The sequence below is a fragment of the Triturus cristatus genome, chromosome 7, assembly GCF_964204655.1.
Source record: "Triturus cristatus chromosome 7, aTriCri1.1, whole genome shotgun sequence".
In the NCBI taxonomy this organism is placed as follows: Eukaryota; Metazoa; Chordata; class Amphibia; order Caudata; family Salamandridae; genus Triturus; species Triturus cristatus.
Genome location: NC_140590.1, coordinates 1,003,867,592 through 1,003,887,982, shown reverse-complemented (window position 1 = coordinate 1,003,887,982; position 20,391 = coordinate 1,003,867,592). Strand labels below are relative to the sequence as shown.

The following is a 20,391-nucleotide window of genomic DNA, read 5'->3' as shown; positions in this document are numbered from 1 at the left end:
TGCTTGGTGGAGCAGTGGGGTGTACTTCGATATTCTCCAAGGAAACGCTGGATTTCTCGCTCAGGGTCCAGCTGTTCGGCAATGGCAATGCGGAGGGTTTTGTTCAGTGTCCTCATAAAACGTTCGACCTCGCTGTTTGCCTGAGGCCACTGTGGAGTGATCCGCCGGTGTCGTATTCCTTGGCGGGCAAGGAACTCTTTAAACTCGTGGCCTTGGAACGGCGGCCCGTTATCACTTTTTAGTTCCGACGGGCGTCCGAACATGTGAAATATTTTCTCCAGCGCCGGCCCTACAAATGTGAACGCGGTGGATGGCAGCGCTTCTACCAGTGGATATTTGGAGAAATTGTCCATCACTACCAGCGTGACTCTGCCATCAGGGAGGGTCCCAAAATCAACGCTGATTTTATCCCAGGGGTGTTTTCCGGGTTCTTCAGTTGTGATGGGGGCTGGACGTTCTGGTCCGCTGGTCATCTGGCACGCTGGACAGCTCTTTACGACCTCACCCACCAGGGCATCCAGCCCTGGGAACCACACCTTCTCTCTCATCCTGGCTTTCATTTTCTCAGTCCCTTGATGTCCATTGTGGGCCAGACGGGTGGCTTGGCGTCGCAAGGTTGTTGGCACGACGATCCTGGCCCCTCGTAGAACTATTCCGTCTCTGGTAATGCTGAGCTCGTTTCGTACTCTCCAGATCTGCTGCAAATCCGCTCTTTCTTCCGGTGTCCACGTGTTGGCGGACTGTAGGAAATTAGCCCATGATCCGTGCAGGAGGGCTTCCTTGGTTCTGGCCATCACAGGATCTTGTTCCGCCGCTTGTATTATCTCCTGTATTGTCAGCACTTGTGGGCACGTTAGGGCCGCGATGAAATCGAGGTGTGCTTCAGCGTCGTCTTCTTCTGTTGTCCCTTCTGGGATGTGCTCGCGAGGGCCTGGGTGCCTAGACAAGAAATCGGCTGGGTTCTTGGCTCCAGGCCGGTACGTTATGTCCAGGTGGTACTGTTGCAGCCCGATGGCCCACCGTTCTATCCGTGGCGGAGGGTGCGGAGCTGTTCCTCTGAACAGGGGTACCAGCGGTTGATGGTCCGTCACGACCGTGAACGGGTGTCCACAGACATACAGGTGGAAGTGCCGACAACCCCATCGTAAGGCCAGTGCCTCCCGCTCAATCTGGGAGTATCTCCGTTCGGTTGCTGTGAGGGCCTTGCTTGCGTAAGCCAACGTGGCCCACCGGCCTGGTTCTTGCTCTTGGGTGAGGACTGCACCAAGTCCCACTGGGCTGGCGTCGACTATCAGCTCTGTCTTCTTTTCCGGGTCGAAGTATACCAACGTGGCCTGGTCAAGGAGTGCCGTTTTGACGGACTGAAACGCCGAGTCTTCTTGGGGCCCCCATTGCCACGGGCGTCCTTTTTCGTGAGCTGTCGGAGCGGCTCTGCAATCGTTGCTAGGTTCGGAATGAACCTTCCACAGTATGTGGCCATCCCCAGAAAACTGCGCACCTCTGCGGCAGATGTGGGTGCAGGAGCGTCCTTGAGGGCTTGTGATTTGCGGGGGTCCACTTGAATGCCGTCGTTTGTGAATGTGTATCCGAAGAACTCTATCCGCTGCTGGAACAGCTGGCATTTGTCTTTGTGGAGGGTAACTCCGTATTCTCTGAGGCGTGTCAGTGTGGCTCTGACCCGCCGATAGTGTTCATCCACGGTCGTAGAGTGAATCAGGATATCGTCGCTCACGTTCATGACCCCAGACAGGCCTTGTAGGATGTCTCTGATAGTGTTCTGGAATATTTCCGCTGCCGAAGATATTCCGAAGTTGAGTCGCCGGTATCGTCTCAGCCCTAGGTGCGTGCTGAAGGTGGTGATGTACCTACTCTCCTTGGCTAGTGTTAACTGGTGATAACCTGCGTTAAGGTCCAGTTTGGAGAACCACCTCGCGCCATTCAGGTCTGCAATGATGTCATCCATGGTGGGCGTGATGTGCCTCTCCCTCTTGATGGCTTTGTTGGGGAGCCTCATGTCGATGCACACCCGGATCTTGCCTGGTTGGCGAGGTTTTTCCGCGATTACCATCGGGGACACCCACGGAGTGGGTCCGGTGACTGTCTCTATGACCCCTTGTTCTTCGAGTTTCCGGAGTTCTTCCTCTACCAGAGGTCGTAGACAGAACGGGATTCGCCTGTGCTTCAGGGCTGTGGGCGCGACAGAGCGGTCGATGTGAAGTTTGACCGGTGGACGTTTGATCTTCCCCAGGCCAGTGAACAGTTCGGGGAACTGATCCAGAAGGTCGGCCGTTTGCGTGTCCTGAACCTTCCGGAGGAACACCAGGAGCCCCAGGTCCTCAGCGGCATGCCCACTCAGGAGGGTGTCTACCTCTTGGTTGATGATGTGCACTTCAATGGTGATCTCCGCATCTTCCGTCACCACCGGCACTGTCATCTTCCCCAGGAGGGGCAAAGGGACATCGCTGCCGTAGGCATAGATCCGGGCCTTCGAGGTTCTGAGCTCTGGCTTGGGTCGAAGGCGGTTGTACTGCTGCACCCCCATGACGGTGACAGACGCCCCTGTGTCGATCACGGCGTTCACCTTCGATCCAGCGACCATGATGTCGCACCGAGGCTGGGGACGTCTCGTGCTCTTTAGTGCCCTGGTGAACGAGACCACGTATGTCTCTTCGTCGTCATCGGACTCCGAGTCGTCTTCTTGTAGGGCTTGTGCGTGCCGCTGCCCTGTGTCGGTTTTAGATGAGAGGGACAGGTGGGACAGTTGCCTTACCATGCCTCTTGTGGGCCTCTTCCCTCGAGCATCCTTCCTTGTGGCGCGCCTTCTGCAGACAGAGGAGAAGTGGTTCAGCGTACCACAGTTCGTGCACTTCTTCCCTTTTGCTGGGCAGGTTTTCCCCTGGTGCTCTTCATACCCGCAGTAGTCGCACTGCGTCGGGGTTGACTGTCTGGCTGCAGGCCTGCGTTTCTTCTCGTGCGTCCGCACTGCGTCTGCGCGCTCTGTTTTGATGGTCGCGCTCGGCCCTGGGCCTCGCGTCAGTGCTTGTTCCATCTCTTCTGCCCGTGCGTCGGATAGGTCGTGGGAGCGGGCTAGCACGAGGATGTCGGCCATGGGAATGTTCGGCTGGCGGAGGATGAGGGTCCGCAACTTCTTGCTGCGGATGCCGTAGATGAGCTGGGCTCTAATTTCCTCCTTTGCGCGGTCGCCGACCAGGTGGGTGTCCGCCAGCACCCTCAGTCGTGCATGAAATGCGTCTACTGACTCCCCCTCTTTTTGTTTGGCCTGGCGCATCTTGAACATTTCGAAGTCCGGGTTCGTCTGGGGGTCGAAATGTGTGTTGAGGGCCGTCACAGCTGCATCGTAGTCGTCTGCGTTACCAGTGTTCGGGAGGTGCTTGAATAACAGGTATACCTCCTCCCCCGCGTAGTGAAGAAGGAGGGACCTCTTCACCGCGCCATCCGTCTCCCGGGAGCCGATGAAATAGTTGTTCAAACGCCCAATCCACGTGTGCCAGCGCGGTGCGGCGGTCGCCGGGTCAGCCGTATCGCTAAACGGAGGCAGGACACCTGTGGGCGGGTGGAACGGGTGGGCAGGAGGCGTAGCGTCGTCATCTGCCATGGCACTGCAACTGGGGGGTGACTCCGGGCAGTGAGGAGCACAGAGAACGGCTTATGGTAGCACAGCCGGGGCTGCGGGCAGTGGGTGGCACGTGGGCTGTGCCAACAGCCAGGGCAGAAGCAGGCTCGGTGCAGGGCCAGAGGGCGGGAATCTTCGTCCGCTCAGTTGCGTTGTCAGTGGTTGGTGCACACGTGCTCACCTCGCAGGTCAGGCCTGTAGCGTGAAAAGCGCTGGATCAGGAGAAACTCGAGGGCATCCGGTGCGCGATCGCGGGTCTGCCGCGACGCGCTCAGCTGGGGCGCTGTTGAGGGTGTACACGGCGGGTCCGACCGCCTCGTCGCCAATGTTGAAATGGTGCGCAGCGCAGGCCTAGCGGTAGCTGCGCGCAATGAGGGAGACCACACATGCGGAGTCAAGGTCGGTGCGCGAGTGCCCCACATGGGCACGCCCCTTTTATTTATATTCTACGCGTACGCCACCGTCGTGGCGTACGCACGTCACCCGTGACAAGAGCGCTCTAGCGAGAACCGCTAGAGCGCTGACTGCAACAACTGCCACTCCTCCGGCCGCCGAAGCCTAACGGTCGAGCAATTCCAGGCACCGCTCGATATGGCCCCGGGCCTTCCTCCGCTCCGCTGAGTCTTGCGTGTCTCTTGTGATGGGGGCACACCACTGTCCTGTCCGGCCGCGCCTCGGCGCTTTCACGGCGCCAGCTCACCTTCGCTCGTCGCCGTCCACGCCGGACCAAGCCGCATCCCCGACCTCGCGCAGCGCGCCGGCCGCGCGCCGCTGCACTTCCGCCGGCCAGGAGGTCCTCGCTCTCCGGAGCACGGTCCGATCACCGATGCCGATCGACCCCAAATTCAGACCAGGGAGCCACGGGTCACTGGACAGCAGGCTCCCAGCTTCAGGGCATAAATCAGGCCGGCCTGGGCGATATTAGTACGGATATTGCTGGAGTGGCACTACGGAGTTAAACTACCGAGCGGCCATTCCCGTCGGCAGTTAGCACACCAGTGCTGGACCTCACACTTTTAGTGGCCAAATGGCGAGCTCACAATTAGAAAAATAACACATCTTGTGAGAAGGTCTGGAACCAGAACTCAAACATGTTTTTTTAATCACGCCTCTACTGTGTTCAGAACAGCTACTGAAGCTGTAGGAAATACTCCAACTGTAGGATCTCTCCACACAGCGAACTTATGCTCCTCATAATTAACTTTCTATATGCCATCTGGACACTGGCCCTTAAGCATGCATGCCAGCACATAGGCATCAAGTTTTCAGATTATTTATGTGTGACATTTCTATAGGTTCGGTAGGCATATGAGTGACATTCTACTGTCAAATGTATGACCCTACAATTGATACTTTCTTGCTAGTAATTCAGAGTAATGTTCAGTATTCGAGTGTTTCTCTGTGCTTCCTTTTACTGCATCCATACATTTAGATTCACCTAAAACAATCGAGACGTATTGACATTGCCAATGTTTATTACCAGTATCAGATACATGAGTAATACTAATGATCCTGTTGTGAAAAACAGAAGTGAAAATGCTCCAATTTTGATAATATTATACTATCAATTAAATATTACTAGGGTAGTGGCCTTTGGAGTTCCTCGCTTATGTTCTCCCCTTTATATCCTTTTTATCTGCAGTCTCTCATGCTGACACTTTGCTCCTGACATCTTTATGAAATCTTCTACCTCCATATCTCACACGACATCTCCTTCCTCTTCGCTACTGTCTCTTCACTCTCCTTTCTGCTTGTACTTCTTTGCATCACTACCTTCACCATGCTCTCTCTTACACACACTCACTCTGTCGCAACGTTTGTTAATACAGCATTTCCTTTCAATAGGTTTTCAATGTACCTCCTGCACACATAATAGTAATTACAGTTGTCCGTCCACTCTGCTGAGAGGATACAGTTTGTTTGAACATGTAAGTCAAACAACTTTATGGCCTAGTGACAGGCAACCAAAGAAACTCTTATCAACTGCACTGCATACAGTAAACAAATTAGCCGGGCCTACGTCAATTTCCATAGCAAAGGAGACAGATGTCTTAGATCTGAGCCAAGTTCATAATAACTGCGTGGGGCAGCAGTAAGCGCGCTGGCTGGTGCGTTTATCGAACCCCACAAAGCTACAGCCTCTGGTCACGCATATAGGAGCTATAACTGTGCATGACGTTAGCATTTTAGTACGGTGATGCGGACACTGGCACTAATGGTCTAATCCCTGATGCACGATACTTGCCAGGCCTGCGAGCACACCCGGTTTAGGTGGGAGACTCATGCTGTTTAAAGGGACAAATCATATTATTTTTGTTTTCTTCCTCATAAAATGTTTCACAGTCCTTAATGGAGAAAGCAGATTTTGTTGATTTTTCCATTTAAAATGTTTCCTTATAGGGGTTGACAAACGTTGGCATGTATGATACTAACGCTTCAGTTCATTTATAATTTAAAATTTGGTAGCATTTTATTGATCCACTGTTTATTTTGAAAGGTATTAAAAGTTTACTAAAGTGACTTCCTGTGATCCACTGCTATCAAGCGGCATGGGGCATCACTTCCTGTGATGCCATCAATGTTCTCCTAAGGATTTAAAACTAGAGAGGTCTAGATTACAGAGTTTTGAAGAGTAAACGATTGGACATTATGGAATTCGTGTATTTTATTTTGGAGAGGAAGGGTTAGAAAGAATACTTCGCTCTATACTGATATCAGCAGCTATATAAATGAAATGTAATCCATTCTGAAAACTGACAACTGCTTAATCGGTTCCGGTATTGAGCGTGTTGTCGTCCAATCCATGTAAAGCGTGCTAAACAATGATGAGTAAATTGTGAAAGGAGTGACGTAGAGTAGATTGTATGGCGAAGTTGTAGGGCATACATATTGACGGGGCTGTTAACAGCTGATGAGGTCGCCTGGAAAAAAGTAGGCCAAATGTTATGTTTGTTTTAGGGCGCGTGTTGCTCCGGATGACAGCTCTTTTGACAGGACAGTTGCTTAGTTACGTACAGAAACGCTGCTCCTCTGACTGCGAAAGGGAAGGTGGTGTCTGCGAGCAGGAATTGTAGGCGTTCCCCGAGCTCCACGTGACACGCGCTACGGTAGCAGCAGCACAGCACAGGCCATGCTGTGTTCATGATAAGGCCAGGGCCGCTCTCGGGTACGCCGCCCTCCAGTCCCTGACAGCTCTGCGCAGTCCCCTCCCTCACCCAGAGCCGCAGGCTGCCAAGGCCGCCTCCCCCCGGGCCGGCCCGCTCCCTCAAAACCCCAGGCTGAAGCGGGAGCTTCTCGCTCTCCAGCACCTGCTCTATGCAGCTCTGCGCCGGGCTAAGCCTCAGGTGGCCGCCGGTACCTGGCGCTACGCCTCCGGTCCCCGCAGCGCTCCCCGCGCCGCCATGCGAGACTACGAGAAGGAGACCGCCTTTCTGGGAGAGTGGGGGCCCTTCCAGCGCACCATCTTCTTCCTGCTCAGCGCCAGCATCGTCCCCAACGGCTTCAACGGGCTCTCGGCGGTTTTCCTGTCAGCCACCCCGGAGCACCGCTGCCTGGTGCCCGCCGGCGCCAACCTCAGTGCCCACTGGAGGAACGCCAGCCTGCCGCTGGAGAAGCAGGCGGACGGGACCCTGGCGGAGAGCAGGTGCCGCCGCTACCGGTTGGCGCTTCTGACTAACTTCTCGGCGCTTGGACTGACCCCGGGGGTGGACGTGGACCTGAGCGAAGTGCCGCAGGAGAAGTGCCTGGACGGGTGGAGCTACAGCACCGACCTCTACAGCAGTACCATAGTCACAGAGGTCAGTGTGAGCAGCGCTGTCTGTGCTGTGTTGTACCCTCAGAGTAAGCGCCTCCCACTCTTTAACTCTGTGGGATGGGGTCCCATGCTCGCACACTTTGGCCTACTAACACATTACCCTGCGTAGACAGAACCAAGTTAAAATGTGTTGACTCTGCGAGAGCAATGTATGTTTATGTCTCAGGCAAGTTAAGAAACCTTATTTTCAATTTGGAGTTACTTCGCGTGTTTTTTAGAATAACGGTTAATCGGCAGAATTAGTGTAAATTACCAGATTTGTGTTTTTTTTTTTTATTTGAGGCCCATATATGTCATCTTAACTAGCATCCCATAAGTAACACGTTCTAAACATTTTTTGGGCTCTTGCTGCAACATTTGTTGACAGTACCTACTCTTCCATTTATTTGAGAGTAGGATTCGTTTTGATCACGTTGTCTACATTTTCAACTTCAGTTGAATATGATTATCAGACCAATACCCATGGTTATAAGTGTTTTGGGTCTTGGACCCGCCAGCAATAACGAAACATTAAAACGGTTTTCTTTCGGGCCCTATATTCCCGTCCTTAACTTTTCAAGTGTAAACACTGATGTATTTCAAAACAATGACTGAATTTAACAAACGCTCAGGTATTTTCTGCTCGCTGTGTTCTCCCTGTTTATATGTAAAGCTTACTCTTCCCTAAGAATGTTTGCTTTTTCAAGGTTGTTGTCTTTGTAGTTTTTTTCGTGTAACATATTACTCTTGTATAGCTCTCACATAAAACCGAGTCGCCTCCAGGCGTTTGTAATGGGTCACGATTGAGACATTTGAGTTGAGCTGAGTTTCTTACATTTATGGCAGTGTGTCAAAACGGTGTTCAGAATACAACGTCCTCAAATTTTGACCTCTCTGCTCAGCACATGGATCAGTAGCCATGCGTGCCAGTTGTAATTGTAGTTGTGATTCATTGCAAATGTGTGTGAAAGTGGTACACATATGTCAAAATATTGACAAATCTCATAGTAAAACAAAATGCAGTGCTTACAGGTGAGTGGGTGCGTTGTGTGTTAGGGAGTGGTGAAGTAATGGAGATGCAGATGGTGACTTTCAGAAAGCTGGTGGAGATACAAAGGGTGTAAGGCATTCTGAAGACGACTGCCCCTTTGAGAAATCTTAGTAATGATTAATTCAGTCTCAGATTTTCAGAATTGAAACATTTTCAATATTAATTATTTACAACAAAATCGTTAACTATTTATTTTAAACAGTTAATAGCCATGGGCAAAGCCAATAATCTCGTCTTGTGTTAACTGATTTACACTTAAGTTGTTATGATATATATTTGAATGCAACAACTGAAAGCTCAGAGGCCCCAAAATACCGGTAGGGTGTCACACTACGAAAGCCCAGGGTTTTAGTTTATATGTATAAATCACATCCTTAATTACGTAGGCCACGCCTCTTGGAAAGGATTCATAGTTACTCTTCTTAGGCCTGTTTGGAGACCCACACTTTTTCATTCTACTTAAAGATCTGTCAATAGATAAGTACATACAGACGAAGGAATACGTTTGCCACCCGCAGGATAATATCAAAGATTCTCCACTTCATTGTGTAGAAAGTGTATAAACTTTCTCTTAAATAGAACCAAACTGAGAAGTCTCTTCTTTATTCGCCTGAAAAAAGGTAACATCAGACACAAAGTGAAAATGGTCTGATAGATGCAAAACATCATGGTTAACAGGTTGTACCTTATCTACCGGGGTTCTGACACCTTGACTCCTCATTTTGCCATTTTGGGGGGAAAAAAGTCTGATTTGTATTTTGACTGGTACCAGCTTGGATTGGCACAGTGGGTGAAAACATCCAATGAACTGTAGTGCAACTGTTGAGCCATTACTAGGGACTGACACATCTGCAATAATTTCACCCTTAATCTTTGTGTTTAATTGTAATGCACTACACTTGATGGCTAAGTGCTGACACCGTTTGCATTCTTGCTGTGCACCTCACTGATGAGATTCAATGAGGCTAACACTTGCCTCGAATTTCTTGTGTTTCCATCTAAAGAGGACCTGGTCTGTGAGCTTGGGCTCGACTGTTCCTATTGGAACAGGACCAAGCCAGATTAGTACTTGACTGATCCCTGTCACAAGTGGCATAGTGGTAAATAAAATGGTCAAAAAGACTTGAATTCACTTCTGAGTGAATGCCTGAGGCTAAGACATTTGCAGGTATCCCACCAATCGCTTTTGTGTTACTTTGCATACATTTGTGTAGGAAAGTTGGTGCACAATAACTTTCATATTTAGTAATACAATAAGACTGATGGCACCCCCTTATCTGACCCCAAAATTTCAAAGGCATGAGTTAGAAAGCAATCTAACTTTGTGCCAAAGCAATCGTGAGCATATGATCACACTCTTTTGCCACTATTATAAATTAGGTCTTTCTACTCATTATTAAATAATTCATTTATTGAACAGGAACAGTCTACACCCAACTACCCTGTTGTTTTTACCAATTTGCCATCCTAAATCCTAATTTAATAATCTTCACCTTTTTCATATTTGTTTATTTTGTTCTCTTAAGCGAATGCTGTTAAGAACCTCTTCCTGGCAATTTGACTAAGGAAAGCAGAGGGCAGGTAATATTCCATTGACCTGAAATATAGCCGTGAACCCCCTTGTGACATACTTTGTACTGTAGTTGAGAAAGTGACATAGCATGCTCCTCCACCCGGATAATATTACAGCAAGTTCCATATACTTAATATTATTTATTTTCACGTTTATATCGAAGCAGTGATTTCAGGATCATTTCTTTATCAAATACAAAGTAGGATTTTCTTAAAATATAAACTGATTACTCACCTCCGCTTAATTATTGTCTTTTGCGTGAATTGCCCTTATAATAGTATGCTTGTGGTGTATACATAATATTTAGAATTTTGTAAGTCATTAGAACTTTGGTAATCAATTCAAAGATAAAGAGAAATACAAAAAAAAGCTGAAGGGTCTAGAAATAATAACGCCGGAAACCTGTACAGTCAAAGTTCTTACCAAATTTTTCTATTCACACAGGTATTATTCTTCAGAAAACAGCATTTATCCTCCCATTGGGTAAACATGTAATCTGGATGGGCGCTAGTGAGATACACATTTCAGACAAAATTCCATCTTGAAACCGTATAAGAAGTTTTATTACTAATGCCCATCTCCTATCAAGAGCATTTCTTTTATTTCTCTTCAAATTCAGGTGAACTCCAGGTGAGAGTACCCCAATCTAATATTTTAGTACAATATGTTTAGCAAAATATGTGAGCAAGGTCTCTTAAGCCCCACTGATATCGAGCATTAGGCTCACAACTATTAGGAAACAAATAATGTAGTTTGGTCGGAATGTGATGTGATTTTAATATTTGTAAAACACATATTCTGTACAGGGAGCATCTCAGCACTCGTAATACCACTGCTAATCGGAAAACAAAAGCAGACTAATCTAGGTAGAGCTAGCACAAGAAAATCAGTGGAATAAACCAAAGAGAAACGTCTTAAGGGCTTTTCCAAATGATTAATGATTCTTAGTATTTCATAGTTAAACAGAAAGGTCATTGCAGAATTTTGTGTATATTTTAAGCACTGTCAGTGATCATACAAGAGTTTAATCACTTTACCCTGCTGACAAATATATGAGAGCTGGCGTGAAGGGGTCTTACATTTCTGTGCATAACAAATCTTTCGTTGAGGCAGGACGCATCAAATTCGTAAACGACCCTATGTCTAAGGTAAAAGTCCTTGAAACAGACGCGTTACTTTATTGGAAGCCAGTGAATCTGTCTCTGAGTATCTGAGACCTGGTTAAATTTCTTCAAGCTTGTCTCCTTTCTGGCTGCACAATTTGAAATCTTTTGCAGCTTTAACAATGAAGAATTAGGGAGGCCTAAGTAAAAACTATTACTGTAGTCCATACGAGAAAGTACACTGATTGCAGTGAGCTTAGCATTCAGTGTCTTGGATAGAAAAACGGGAGGGGCCTTCACGAACAGGTAAAGCATATGGAAGCAGGGAGTGGACATAACCTTAATATGTGCATTAAGGGAGAAGCTCTTAGCAAACAAAACACCAAAGATTTGCCATTGACTGCAAGTAGAGAAGGGTGCGCCAGTGTAGAGGCAGGATGATTTCATGCTAACAATAGTTATGTCTCCCATGAAGCAGTCTACCAATATGATTTAGGAAATAGTTGATCTTTTACTATCAAAAACCCTACTGGTATTTATTCAGGTTAGTTAGCAACCTTGGTGCATTTTGATTGCGGCACACAGTCAGCTGCATGTTATTTGTGAAGTCCGTGCCATGGAGCCATATTATCTGACCAGCTGAGCAAGAAGATTTACATAGAAATTGAGAAACATATGCAGCAGAGAAACCATTGGAAATTCCACAAAAGCTCGGAAACCTGCCTATTTCAGCAAATATAACTCAGCTTAGCACCAGGACACCTTACCAGGGTACTTACTTTGTGCTTTATAAATAACCATCACTATCATCATCAAAAGATCTAAGCAACCCCACACTGAACAGTAAAGCTATATGAATAAAACGTGAGAGATTTGGAGTGGTCTTACAGCAAGTAAGAGAACCTTTCAGCTGCTGTACTAGATATCCCCACCTCTCCGAGCCTGGTCTTAAGGATGGAGTAGCCCTTGGTAATGAATGTGGTACAGCTGTATTTAAAGCATGCAAGCTCTGACTCTATAATCCACAATGGGCTTGTGCTCATCCATGCCAATCTGAGCTCATCTAGGCCTAGCTGCCAATGGCCCAGTATATTGTATTAGGCTTTTAAAAAATTGATCTGACAGCTAATTTTCAGTAATTCTCTCCATGATTTTCCAGGGTGTGGAATTTAATATAATATATTCTTGTCCATGGGGCAAGTTGCTTAATAAATATGTCCTGCAAAAATAAAAAATCTACTTGTCCTTTAAAGTGCCATGTAGTGCGGCGGCAAATTATGGCAGCAATCTCATTAAATAAGAGCTCTGATAAATGGTATAGGAAAGTAGGATCTGCTTTTGTGGTTACCCCCACTTTTTGCCTGTTGCTATGCTGTTTCTGACTAGTCCGACAGGGATCCTGCTAATCCGGAACCCAGCCTCTGTGCTTCCTCCCCTAAATTGGTCATGGAAAGTACTTCCCCTCTCGACCCCCTGATTGGATACTGGTGTACCATTATAAATCTCTAGTATATGGTACTGAGGTACCCAGGGCCTAGGTACACCAGGGGTCCCCCATGGGCTGAAGCATGTATTATGCCACCCATGGGAGACCACTCAAGCTGTAACTACAGGACTGACATTGCAGCCTGTATAAGCTGGTCCTTGCACCACTTACGACAGATATAGGTTTCCCTATTTCTAAGGTCTCTGCACTTAAAACCTATAAGTCACCCCGAAAGCAGGCCTTTCAATCCTGAAAGCAGGGTGCTTGGTTCTGATTGTTAGGGTGCCCCTGCATGAGCAGGACACCCCTACAACCTTCGAAGTCCATTCTCCCGGGTTGTAAGTGCATCGGCCATTACGATAAATAGAGTGGGCATGCGTCGTTACTCGATGACCACCTCTAAACTGGCTGTAACAAACCCTGTCATGTTTGGTTTCATGTTTTCCATAATCTTATTGAAAGTGGTTACACTGATTTTCCATTATGAATATATTTTGGAAATACTAGCACACATCAACATATTTTACGAAATGATGCTTCCAAGAAATGGTACCTAAAATTTCACAGTAGTTTAGCAAAACATGTTTTTTCCTAGTTGCATTTTTTGTATGCATTTTATTTTGAAAGCAAAGAATTATCAATCTTGCTTTTAAGCTCTTGCAAATATTTGCATCTAACCTGATAACACTCTGGGAGCGTTATGTTTCCTCATATTGTTAAACTTTACAAACAAGTGTACACATTTTTTTTACTGGAACCACTGTCAGCAGTGCAGTACGAGCTTACAACATTTATTTAAAGTGCTTACTCTAATAATAAAGACTTTGCATTAATGAAACATAAATACAAGTCCAAACTGTATTAACATCCGGACCCAAATATCACTTCAACTGCAGACAATTTCCTTCCCTGCTCCATAATACAGTACTGTAAACTGGCAGGCAAAGTGCTTGTGCTGTAGATGTTTGGGTCTACTTGTCCCAAACACAAAACAAATATAAAAACTTGTCCTTGACCGCAAACAATATGCCCTGGGCATTGGACTATAGGAATTCCACAGCCCTGGTTTTGCTAACAGGGGGACGGCGATTAGACAGGGATTGTGTAACAGGGTTTCTTATTTCGGCAAGAAAGTAGTAACACCAGTTTTCTATTAAGTAGGTATGGATTTAGACTACAAGAGATTAAAACTATAAGTAAGCCAACAGATGATAGTAGATGCACAGTACTAGAAAGTGGTATTGGCTCGGTATTGTCCAGTGAGCTAGGTTTAATTTTCTTCAGAAATACATTCACCATATCAACACATATAGGCATCAAAGAGAGTCATCAAGAAGAAGAGAGGATGAAGCAATCCTTCAACTTAAAAATGTTACCAGGTTGCCATCAAATTCTTGCAATGTCATAACTATTGCTACAACAGGGTGGCTGCAGGAAAGATTTGAGAAAGTTAAATACGTGTTGGGAGAAGATCTTTGTAAAATACAGGCACAAAATATTACGGTTTGACCTTTTTAGAAGTAAGTTGTAGATTTGCAGGTGCTTCTTATAGCAAAGTGTGCTGTTGGGGTGTTTGGAAATGGACAATTTTGCAGGGTTACCGCAAACTTTTTGCCTTCCTCCACCTATTTTTCTGACCTTTTTGTTCGCTTTAGGACTCCGGGCACTTGCCACTGCTACTAGTGCTAAAGTGCATGTGCTCGCTCCTCTAAATACAGTATGATTTGTTTACACCTGTTTGACATATTTGATTTATTTGTAAATTCCTTGTAAAGTGGTGTACCATGCACCCAGGGCCTGTAAATTATATGCTACTAGTGGGCCTGCAGCACTGATTATGTCATCCACAGAGGTTGCCTGTCAAACCTGTCTCAGGCCTGCCACCCCAGGGCCTCTGTGCACAGTTTACTGTTACTTCAACTTGCCATTTAAACTACTTGCCAAGCCTTAAACTCCCCTTTTATTACACATAGGTCACCCCCAAGGTAGGCCCAAAAAGACCTATGGGCAGGATGCTGTGTATGTAAAATGTAGGACATGTACTTTTAATAGTTAACATGTCCTGGCAGTGACAAACAGCCTATTTAGTTTTTCACTGCTGTGAGGCCTACTACTCTCATATGCTTGCATTGGGAATGCCCTTATAAACTTTCAAGTGGTAATTCCTGATCAAAAAGAAGTGGTGTTTGGCATGTTTAGAATGGTAATGATAAATCCTACTTACTGGAGAAGTTGGATTTCACATTACTATTTTAGAAATGCCACTTTTAGTAAGAGGTACAAAAGAGGGTGGTGATGGACGGAGCATCAGAACCAATCAAACACTCACACCCAGTCAACAGATCTGGGTTTGATCCATCACCGTTCTTTAGCCCACTCTGCCACCCCAGTTCAGACATGGCCATATGCACATCAGTCTGACCCTGTGCCTCATGGGAACAGTCCAGCCCGAACTGCCAAGCCATGCCTTCCCTGGACCGGAAACAAGCTTCCTAGGACCGGTTTCTGGCATTTCAGCCGTCTTCAGCCAGGCTTGCTTGAATCCAGTGGCAAAGTGAGCAAGGGACTCACGTTCTGATGCTCCGTCCATCACCACCCCCATTTGTACTGCTTTGTTCGCCATAAGTTGGCAGGGTATGCTCAGACGTGAGTCCCTTGCTCACTTTGCCACTGGATTCAAGCAAGCCTGGCTGAAGACGGCTGAAATGCCAGAAACCGGTCCTAGGAAGCTTGATTCTGGTCCAGGGAAGGCATGGCTTGGCAGTTCGGGCTGGACTGTTCCCATGAGGTACAGGGTCAGACTGATTTGCAGATGGCCATGTCTGAACTGGGGTGGCAGAGTGGGCTAAAGAACGGTGATGGATCAAACCCAGATCTGTTGACTGGATGTGAGTGTTTGATTGGTTCTGATGCTCCGTCCATCACCACCCCCATTTGTACTGCTTTGTTCGCCATAAGTTGGCAGGGTATGCTCAGACGTGAGTCCCTTGCTCACTTTGCCACTGGATTTAAGCAAGCCTGGCTGAAGACGGCTGAAATGCCAGAAACCGGTCCTAGGAAGCTTGATTCTGGTCCAGGGAAGGCATGGCTTGGCAGTTCGGGCTCGACTGTTCCCATGAGGTACAGGGTCAGACTGATTTGCAGATGGCCATGTCTGAACTGGGGTGGCAGAGTGGGCTAAAGAATGGTGATGGATCAAACCCAGATCTGTTGACTGGATGTGAGTGTTTGATTGGTTCTGATGCTCCGTCCATCACCACCCCCATTTGTACTACTTTTAGTAAGAGAGCATTTATCTACGCTTATAGCTCTTTGTGCTTTACAGCCTGTCTCCAATACATGTCTGGGCTGGGTGACAGCTACACTTTGTGCGTTCTCTCTAGACAGCCACAACACAGGATGGGCTGGATGTGACGGGGGATACATCTGCATACTGATAGTCTTCCTGGTAAGGAGAGGTGGTTCACACTTATATCTGAACAGGTTGTGTCCTGCCCTCACACAAAGGGCTGAAAGAGATGTTTGTGCACTTCTGAGGGTTCTTTTGAAGTCGCCCCCTACATTAAAGGCATTTTTTAGCTTAAGTACTGGGGTACTGACCCCATCTAATCAGACACTGCGTGGCACTTGTAGCCAGACTATTGGCTCTACATATGCACATTGCCAGGAGCACTGCTGTGCTACCAGGAGAAACAACATTCCTGCTAACTGCTTTGCTGTGTTGGCCTGCTGATTGCTGGGCTGAAGGAGTAACTTCCACTTTGCAACTTATCTTGATGATCTGGCCTGCTGCTTACTACCTGCTTTTTTTGCCCCCAAGTGTTTTCCAAGGGCTTTTTTGCTTGCCCCAAGTTCTTTCAGTGTCATCAAAAACTGTATCAGCATTATTGCCGTGGGACTCTTAGTCCGGCAATTCCAAGCTTTCAGACAAACCAGTGCTTACTTCTGCTCCAGTGCAGTGCCCAGTGCTGCCTGGAAACAGCGCATGTTGCCTGCCTGAGTGCCAGTGCAGTGGTGTGGGACTAAGCCTGGGAGCGGCGCCTCTGGCTGGGGGAGAGTAAGTTGTCGTCCTGCGAGACTCATTGCCCGGGCAGCGTCTGGGAGTCCAGCGGCATCAGTGACACCCTTTGCTACTGAAGCGTTGCCAGGGAGACAGTTGCACCGCCTCTGGAAGCGGAACACCAACACTGTGCAGACGCATCAGTTACTCGCCACCGCTGGGTCCTACCCTGCAGTGGATCACTGCCCTCATGTTAATGAGCAGACAAGATCGTCCTCTGGGCTGGCGTGCCGGCCAAACTAACGCAGCACACCGTCACCCCTGGGTCCTGCGAGAGATCGCCATGTCCCTGGAATGCAAAGGCATTGTTAGATTACAACTAGCCATGCGAGCGAGAAACGAGAAGGCATTGGAGGCAGCAAGAGCTTGGGAAACATTGGTGGTACTTTTGTAAATCCCAGAAACTGATGTTGTTGAAGACCCCACGGTTGATGCTCCTGATGAGCTCGAATGATAATTAACCCCTGCTCACTGTGTAAAAGGATGAACGTAAATACTGTGCATGTATGCTCCCCCTACACTAGACATAGGTCTCCCTAAACTAAGTATTGGCTAATTTAGTAGGCCTCACCTGTTGTACTTCCAAACAATAGAATAATTACTGCTTCATGTGGCACACCAAGGAGGGTGTGATAAAAGGGAGGGCTGATTAGACATGTTAGAAGATTAGGGCTATAGTAGACTGTAAGATGTTTACAAACTGTACACTATATGCTTAATTCTGTAGTACATGATTCCTTTTTTGCAACACAATAAATACATATTTGAGTTATGACCTCTGTATTAACCCTTTCGATGCGCATGACGGAGCGGTTCCGTCATGCGCATCGGTTGCGCTGTGCGGATGACGGAACCGCTCCGTCACGGCCCCCCCCTAGCACGAACCCTTCAGCGCGGTAATCCGCGCCGAAGGGGTTAAGCTGATAAGATTGTTTACTTTATTACCACAAATGTACTTTAATGCTATTCATGTCTTGGAAATGGCTGTGCAATTATATATGGAAAACAATAAAAATGTAGTTAAAGAAAAAAAAATGTGTGTGTTTGTGTGTGTATGTATGTGTGTGTATATATATATATATATATATATATATATATATATATATATATTCAATGAAAAAACCAAAGGTTTCACACGTGTTATAGTTAGCTGGACATTTCACTCGTAAAAAACCAATGAAATTTCCCCGTTATAGTTAGTTCAGCTAACTATAACTCGCGCGCCCGCAATGCACTACTGATGACGTCACATATTACATCACTCATGACATGGTCACTGACATCACTCATGACATCACTGATGACATCTCAAATGACATCACTGATGACATCATCCTTGTGATTGTGTGTTCTTCTGAAAATTAAATGTTTTATATTTATGTATATCTCAAGGTCAATGGAAGAATAAATTGGTATATAAGTGTCTAAATGGATGCTTTTTTTTGAAATTTTTTTAGTGTAACTGACTGATTAAGTGTATCATAGTGAATACATGGCTTACTGAGTAATCTTTAAATATGAAAATATCTGTATCAGTTTCTTACTTTGTGTATAAGTGGCTGCATGGGTTGGTGAGTAACTACATGAGTGTCTATATAGGTTATTAGTTGGTTTTTTTTCAGTATGAGTGTCTGAGTGTCTGCATGGTTCGGTGGGGGGTATTACGTAGTGCTTAGGTGCATGAATGAGTGACTCACTGTTTGTATGTGTTGAAGACAGCATGTGTGCAGGACTGTATGGGTGGATGAGTGTGTGCATGGGTGTGTTAGTGAGTGAATGACTGTCTCAATAGTGTCTCCATGAGTAACTACATATGTTTTATACTAGTATATGTGACTATTGGTGTATATAAGTGAGTATATGTGAGAGTGAGAGATTGAAAGAGTTCCTGTATGAATAAGTATGTGTTTCTATAAGTGATAAGTATGTGTAAGTTTCTGTAGAAGTAGGTGTGGTGGTGTGTGTATAACTGTATATGCAAGTAAATGGATGTTTGATTCTTTATTAGCATGAGTGACTATGTGTGTGAGTAACTCTATGGATGAGTGGCGTTGTGTAACAGGATGTATAGGTGTATGAGCACATAAGATGAGTGAGTACATGTATGAGTGACTGTAGAGGACTGTTGGTGAATGAGTGGATGTGTATGTGGTTCTTAGAATTACTGAATAGGTTGTTGTAACTGATATTGATATGTTCATTATTTTGAACGTTTTAGTTTCTATTTTTGAATGTGTGTATTAAAGGTTATATTAGGGGAAGAAGAGGTCTGCTACTCTTTCACAAGGATGATGTCATCAGTGATGTCATTTGAGATGTCATCAGTGATGTCATGAGTGATGTCAGTGACCATGTCATGAGTGATGTAATATGTGACGTCATCAGTAGTGCATTGCGGGCGCGCGAGTTATAGTTAGCTGAACTAACTATAACGGGGAAATTTCATTGGTTTTTTACGAGTGAAATGTCCAGCTAACTATAACATGTGTGAAACCTTTGGTTTTTTCATTGAATTTCTAAGGTTTTTTAAATGCTAATTCCTAACTATAACGTGTGTGAAACCTATGGTTTTTTCAGTGAATTTGCAAGGTTTTTTAAATGCTAATCCCTAACTATAACATGTGTGAAACCTATGGTTTTTTCAGTGAATTTGCAAGGTTTTTTAAATGCTAATCCCTAACTATAACATGTGTGAAACCCATGGTTTTTTCAGTGAATTTGTACGGTTTTTTAAATGCAAATTTTTTTTTGTCATTTTTTGTAAGCCTTTGTATAAAATAATATATGTACTATATCCTGCATTATGGAAAGGTGTTTTTTTTTTTTTATGCATTTTTTTCCGTGCGCGTACGGTAAGCTGACGCTACGCGCTCCATACGTCATAAGTACGGTGCGCGTACGTAATAGGATAAGCGTACGGTAAGCTGACGCTACGCGCTCTGGACGTCATTAGTACAGGGCGCCTACGTGATACGTGCGTGACGTACGCGTACACCCGGAAGCAACGTCGCGGGTACGCAGGGGCGTGTAATGCGCATGCGCGATACGCAATACGTGCGTGACGTACGCGTACACCCGGAAGCAACGTCGCGGTTACGCAGGGGCGTGTAATGCGCATGCGCAATACGCGATACGTGCGTGGCGTACGCGTACACCCGGAAGCAACGTCGCGGTTACGCAGGGGCGTGTAATGCGCATGCGCGAGTGTGACGTACGCGCTGCGTAAGCGCACCGTAAGCGTCACGTGCGCGCACGGTAGGTCATGTGACTTACAAAGAACACTTTTTATTGGTTGAAATTACTTTCACTTCCAGAAACTTCCCACACCACACCCATTCCCCTCATTACTGCTTGAAAGAACACTTTTCATTGGTTGAAACTACTTTCAGTTCCAGATTCTTCCCACACCACACCCATTCCCCTCATTTCTGCTTGTGATTCTCTAGGAGCAGGAGCTGGATTGACATTGGGATACAATGGCAGAACAGCAGACCTCTTCTGAGAGTGAGGCCAGCAGCACCACAATGATCCAGAGAAGGAGGAAACAAAAGACTTCTTTTGTATGGGAGTATTTTTCTTTTCCAGAGGGGGAGAAAAAGGTGAATGCTCAATTGGTCACTTGCAAACTTTGTGGTCGTGTTTTATCAAGAGGAAATCCAAGGAGGAAATATTCCTTTGGAAATCACTCTAT

The 20,391-nt window shown here is 46.3% G+C and overlaps 1 protein-coding gene across 2 annotated transcripts in view; it reads left to right on the top strand.

Annotated features, from left to right (window-relative positions):
* The first annotated feature begins 6,720 nt into the window (after positions 1-6,720).
* LOC146810995 (organic cation/carnitine transporter 2-like) overlaps positions 6,721-20,391 on the top strand; it is a 596,936-nt gene continuing 583,265 nt past the window's right edge. The window contains exon 1 of one of the 2 annotated variants that reach the window (XM_085618046.1): positions 6,721-7,431. In XM_085618046.1, coding sequence (XP_085474172.1) covers positions 7,036-7,431 — 396 coding nt within the window. In that variant the 5' untranslated portion in view covers positions 6,721-7,035. The remainder of the gene's footprint in view (positions 7,432-20,391) is intronic. The other variant, XM_085618045.1, reaches the window with a different exon arrangement.